The sequence below is a fragment of the Aphis gossypii genome, chromosome 1 (genome assembly GCF_020184175.1).
Source record: "Aphis gossypii isolate Hap1 chromosome 1, ASM2018417v2, whole genome shotgun sequence".
Classification (NCBI taxonomy): domain Eukaryota; kingdom Metazoa; phylum Arthropoda; class Insecta; order Hemiptera; family Aphididae; genus Aphis; species Aphis gossypii.
In genome coordinates, this window is record NC_065530.1 from 66,910,857 (window position 1) to 66,917,364 (window position 6,508).

The 6,508-nt window shown below is 29.0% G+C and overlaps 2 protein-coding genes across 2 annotated transcripts; both read left to right on the plus strand.

Annotated features, from left to right (window-relative positions):
* Positions 1-3,191: 3,191 nt before the first annotated feature.
* On the plus strand, positions 3,192-4,837 carry LOC126553542 (uncharacterized). The gene is made up of 3 exons (XM_050208707.1): positions 3,192-3,570; positions 3,855-4,311; positions 4,455-4,837. The coding sequence occupies exons 1-3, from the start codon at positions 3,514-3,516 to the stop codon at positions 4,835-4,837; spliced, it is 897 nt and encodes a 298-aa protein (XP_050064664.1). The 5' UTR covers positions 3,192-3,513.
* Positions 4,838-4,978: 141 nt separating this feature from the next.
* On the plus strand, positions 4,979-6,271 carry LOC126553613 (uncharacterized). The gene has a single exon (XM_050208778.1). The coding sequence runs from the start codon at positions 4,979-4,981 to the stop codon at positions 6,269-6,271; it is 1,293 nt and encodes a 430-aa protein (XP_050064735.1).
* Positions 6,272-6,508: the final 237 nt, after the last annotated feature.

Genomic DNA, 6,508 nt, shown 5'->3' on the forward strand with positions numbered 1-6,508 from the left:
TGATCGATCACTTATAAGAAATATAAAAAAAAAATACTTGGTTAAATCTACGTTTACTCGTAAAATTAACATTGTTGATTTTTTCTTATCCATTATTTTTATTGTCAAATACCACTACCGAATACAGCCAACGATCAAAATATATACCATTGGCTTATATTTGTATAAAAATATAATAATCATACGCTAGACTGAGCCAGGCGATTAGTAACAAATTATGTAGATAAGATAACAATAAGAAAATTCAATATAATATAGCTGTTTTATCAAACTCAATTAGATGTATTATGAGATGAAATTTATCCATATACATAACTGTAAATCTGAGAATGAACTGCATAGTTCCTTAATGGTATGTAGTATTTTGTATTTAATGATTTTAATATTTATAGAGTACAATAAGTAAGTTTGATTAAGTACATGTTTAAAATTACGGGAACAATTATTTATTGAAGTAGGAAGGCACTCAGTAGTACCCATCCAACAGAATTAGTAAATATTTAGGGAAAGTCTGTTCAAAAGGTTATAAGAGATTGTGGAAAAGGATAGTTGAATAGTATGTAGGTTTTGATGGTGAGGTAACTTAAAACTAAATCCAAGTTAGTATGATTTAGTCAAAGGAGTGAGCGTTGGAATGTTTAAAGCATTGTGGAAATTATTATTTTTAATGAATAAATAAGGAGCAGAAAAAATTTGAAAATGCAAATTGATTGAAAGGTCTCATTAGTCCCTAAGTTGGAAAATTTGGCAAAGTCCCATATTTGGACACCATTATAGGATCATGTTGATTTAACAATAAATTATAAAAAAATAATTAATCATCTATTTTTATTTATTTACTAAATTAATAGTTTATTGCTAAAGGATATATTTGATTGGGAAGTGGGCGGAGCTGATAGAGTCAGGAGTCAATTGATTTGATTTGATTTTTATGATTTTATGTCCAAATTGAGCGTCTACCAAATAATTCTACATTAATTATGAGGTAATATGATATTTTTTATAAATCTAAATTTAGTAACTATTCATATTGTTGGTTATTTAATTTGCGTCGGACGTCGGTGTCTATTTATTATTTATTTATATAGGGAAAATAATAATTAATAACCTATCGGTTCAGACAATTTATTTTAATGTTTACACATACATACATCCTACATAACGGTATACATCTGAATAAATTATATTTAGCTTAACATTCAACTTAAAGTGAGTATTGAAGTAATGAAGTCTAATAAAAAAAGTTATAGCTGAACAACAGATAATACTATATAGGTAGTTTATATTAAATGCGTTGGTAATTGGTAGTTATTTTACTTAAGTGAAAATAATATTAATATATTGTTGTTTATGAATATAGTTACCTAGTAGTTATAGTATAATAACCATTAATATATAAAGTGATAACTGAAGATAACCTTTTTATATAATTTTTATAAAGATTTTAATAAAGGAATCTACTATAATTATATACAATTGAAATAACTGTATATCTGTATATAGGTAGTCGGTACGACCAAACAATTATTAATCATATATTTTCAATATTCTAAAATCAATAAATAATAATATATTCTCGTATTTTAATCGTCTATCATGTCGTACGACTAAAAATGATAGAAATTGGCCCAAATTATAAATGTGCAATAAAATAGTCTTTGATTTGAAAATGTTGTAAATAAATTATTTTGTTAATTATGTTTATTATAAAGTAAAATATGTTCGTAGTAGGTATGTAATTATTTAAAACTGTTAGGTTAATAATTAGGTGACTGATTATAAGTAACAACACACAAATCTATACCTATATAATATTATATATACTATATATCTCTAAACATAAATTAAATCATTAATATATATATTATATATATACATAAATATATTTTATTATATTATATAATATATATAATAAATAACGGTATATATAAATAAAAGAGAAAAACATACATATTATTAATTATAATACTAACATCTTGGTACTAATATTGTTAAAAGTAGGTAGATAGTCATAATTCACTTATATTTACATTTAAAATATTATGTGTAACAATTAATTTTTGGAATTACTACAATTCTAATTTGATTAAATATATATGTAAATAAAATATACCTAAATATAATAACAAAATAAACTAAATATAAATATATAACATTAAAATATTCAATGTTAGTTAACTTATGAGGTGTGGTTAAACGGTTTAACATGCTTTAACTCTGAACGTAATAACTTGAATTTTTATTAAGTAATTTATAATCATTGAATATTAAAAGATGAAAATAGTGGTTTTGTTGTATGCGAAAAGTGTATTAAATATACTATATTAGATGTAAGAATAATAATATTAATTTTGTAATAATTTATTGTTCTTATAATACCTATGTATATTATAAATACATATATTTTATTTGTATAGCCATAAATTATATATTAAAATTTATAAAATTAAACAAATATTATCTAAAAATATTTTAGAATTAATTTTATCTAGTCGTTTAATCTAAATTATTTATATATTCACTATTTAAATATTATGTAAGTTATGGTTCTAAAGTAAAAACTATTTTATTTTATATGTAAGTACCTATGTATTACATGCATAATAATCTTATATATAAAAATGAATCGCAAAATGTGTTGGTATTTGCATAACTAAACAACCCCTGGACCGATTTGGCTGATTTTTTTCTTCAACTGTTCGGAATTGCCAGGAGAAGGTTCTTACGGACGAAAAATTTGAAAAAGTTATCAGGTTTGAGAAATATGACGAGATGATGATGAAATTACAGAGGCGCCATCTGTCCAGCAAATAGTAAATTAAATTATTTTTGGTAGTCAATGGCAACCATTTAAATAAAATAAATAATTTATTTAAAATGTTATAGCAAGGTTTTGATTTAAACCCGATACCGTCAAAATATAAAAAATAAATTAAAACTATAATATTTTTGTGTTGCCATGGAAATATTATAGACAATATTTATTCAATTTAATTGTTTGAATAAAATATAATAAAAAATTCCTGGGAAGACCTTAAAAACATAATAATTTATATTTGATATGCCTCCTATACGACGGAGCAATCTAGGTAGAATAACCCGAAATGCTACCAACCAAGCTAATTACCGATCTAACCAAAGTCCTCAAGAACGTGACGACCGAAATGAACGTGATTACGTGAAAGAATTCGGATATCACAAACGCGTGAAGCGCGAACGCGAAATTCAACTAATAATCGCGCAAGTTTGAATCGAGCTGCTTTCAGTTACGATGTGTCAATTGACTACAGTAACTACCAGTGTGTTGTTATTGGTTCTATGAACTCGGTTTGCTCACACTGTAAGGCATTAAAATACAAAAACGAAGCCAATGGATTGTGTTGCGCAAATGGTAAAGTGAAATTGATACCATTGGATCCACCACCAGAACCATTGTACTCATAGGTTTCAGGAATAGGAACAGATTCTATACACTTTTTGACAAATATCCAACAATATAACAATTGCTTTCAAATGACTTCATTTGGGGCAACAAATGTAGTTCGGGAAAATTTTATGCCAACTTTCAAGGTATGTATTATAGCAGTTACTCATAATTATTAGCGAACAAAATTTTCTGTCACCAAAGTTAAGATGTGTCACTAATCTTCAATTTCTTAATCATTACGAAATATATCACTTAGTCATCATATTATATGGTGTTTCTGTTTCAGTGACACTTTTATTATATTTTATATTTGATAGATATTAGTTAAAACTAAATATATACTTTTTAAAATCAAATATTATTTAAGTTTGATCACCGACAATCCATTAATTTATACCACACCATAATATTTTTTTTTTATTTACAGATACAAGGGCAAATATATCACAGAGCAGGTTCACTGTTACCAGTGTCAGATAGCGACAACAAATTCCTGCAAATTTATTTTATGGGCAATTCACCACAAGAAATTGATCTGCGTTGTGCACATAACAATTTAGTAAAGAGGTCTATTGTAGAACAATTACAAACTTTATTTCATCAACACAATCAATTGATTATATTGTTTAAAACTGCCCTGGATCTGATGCCATCCGATAATCACAAAATTGTAATCAGAGCTGATAAAACACCTGCAGGTCAACATACAAGACGTTTTAATGCACCAACTATTGATGAAGTTGCTATCATTGTAGTTGGAGAAAACTTGGAATCCCGTGATATTGTTTTACGTCGTCGGAATGATCAATTACAACGTATAAAGGAAACACACCGCTCATATGATGCACTGCAATATCCCATTATATTTTGGCAAGGTGAAGATGGCTACGATTTCTCAATATAAAAATGATAAATCCCATTGCAGGTAACTAAAATATTAGTTAAGCTATGGCGATAATATCTCAGTCATTATATTATGTATTTTAATTTTATATTTGAATGTTATTAAAACAAAATCTATTTACAGGTTCTGAAACCAACAAAAAAGTCAGTTCAATGAACTATTATTCACACCGCCTAATGATTCGGGAAAATGAAGATAATCACATATTGAAATGTCGGCGATTATATCACAAATATGTTGTTGACATGTATGTTAAAATTGAAACGGAGAGATTAACATTCATCAGGTTGAATCAAACCAAACTCCGATCTGAAGAGTATATTCACCTTCGAGATGCGATTAATACTGATGGAAATGCACAGAATGTCGGTCGGATGACTATTCTTCCAGCAACATACATCGGAAGCCCTCGGCATATGCACGAATATGCTCAAGATGCCATGTCGTATGTTCGTCATTATGGTATAGCAGATTTGTTCATCACATTTACATGCAATCCGCAATAGATAGAAATCAATCAGGAGTTATTCTCTGGGCAATCACCCATTGATCGTCATGATATTACAGCCAGAGTCTTTAGACAAAAGTTGAAATCTTTAATGGATTTCATCGTAAAACATAATGTGTTTGGTGAGACACGCTGCTGGATGTATTCTGTGGAGTGGCAGAAACGAGGATTGCCACATGCACACATTTTGATTTGGTTGGTTGAAAATATAAGGCCAAATGAAGTTGATGCAGTGATATCAGCTGAAATCCCTAATGTACAAGTAGATCCTGGATTGCATGAGGTAGTTATCAAAAACATGATACATGGTCCCTGTGGAACTCTTAATCAAAATTCACCGTGTATGATGGATGGTAAATGTTCAAAACGATATCCACGGACATTAATATCGGAAATAATTACTGGTAATGACGGTTATCCATTGTATCGTCGCAGATCGACAGCAGACAATGGAAAATCAACAATTGTCAAATTAAATCAACAAGATATTGAAATAGATAATCGTTGGATTGTTCCATATTCACCCATTTTATCAAAGACATTCAAAGCACACATCAACGTTGAATCTTGCCATTCAGTGAAATCTATTAAATACATTTGCAAATATGTAACCAGAGGGAGTGATATGGCTGTGATTGGAATTGGTGCAGAGAATTCCAATGATGAAGTTACCCAATACCAAATGGGCCGCTATGTCAGTAGTAATGAAGCAGTTTGGCGAATATTTTCTTTTCCTATTCATGAGAGACACCCTTCTGTTGTTCACTTAGCTGTGCATTTAGAAAATGGACAAAGAGTGTATTTTACAGCACAGAACGCAGTACAAAGAGCTACTCAGCCACCATCTACTACATTAACCAGTTTTTTTGAGACATGCCAAAACGATGATTTCGCACAAACATTGCTATATTCTGAAATGCCAAAATATTATACCTGGAATCAATCCTCAAGGAGATTTATACGACGGAAACAAGGAAAACCAGTTCCAGGATATACAGATGTATATTCCACCGATGCGATTGGCCGGATTTATTCAGTACATCCAAGCAATGATGAATGTTTTTACTTACGACTGCTATTAGTCAATGTACGTGGCCCAACATCATTCCAACAGTTACGAACTGTTGATGGTGAATTGTGTGTATCCTACAGAGAAACCTGTCAACGTTTGCAATTGCTTGAAAATGACGCTCATTGGGATCAAACTCTTAATGATGCTGTAATATCATCACACGCTCATCAAATACGAACATTGTTTTCTATAATCATATCTACATGCTTCCCATCAAACCCAATTGATTTGTGGATCAAGTACAAAGATTATATGTGTGATGATATTTTGTATCAAATACAGAATAGAATGGGAAATCCAAATATACAAATCAGTGAAGAAATTTACAATGAAGCATTGATTTCAATTGAGGACATGTGAATAAAAAATAATTAAATAAAACTATAACAGTTAAAACTATAACTACTTACTTTTAAATCATTATATATGTTTTATTTAATTATTTTTTATTCACAACGCCCTATCACCAGGGTGACGGTTCTGTTCAGGAGAATTTTTTAAAATACGTAGGCACAAAAACTGCCACATTACAAATCTTTCGTCGTGAATTCGACGTAATATTAGCACTATCAATAAGATTAAATTAAAAATTAACAC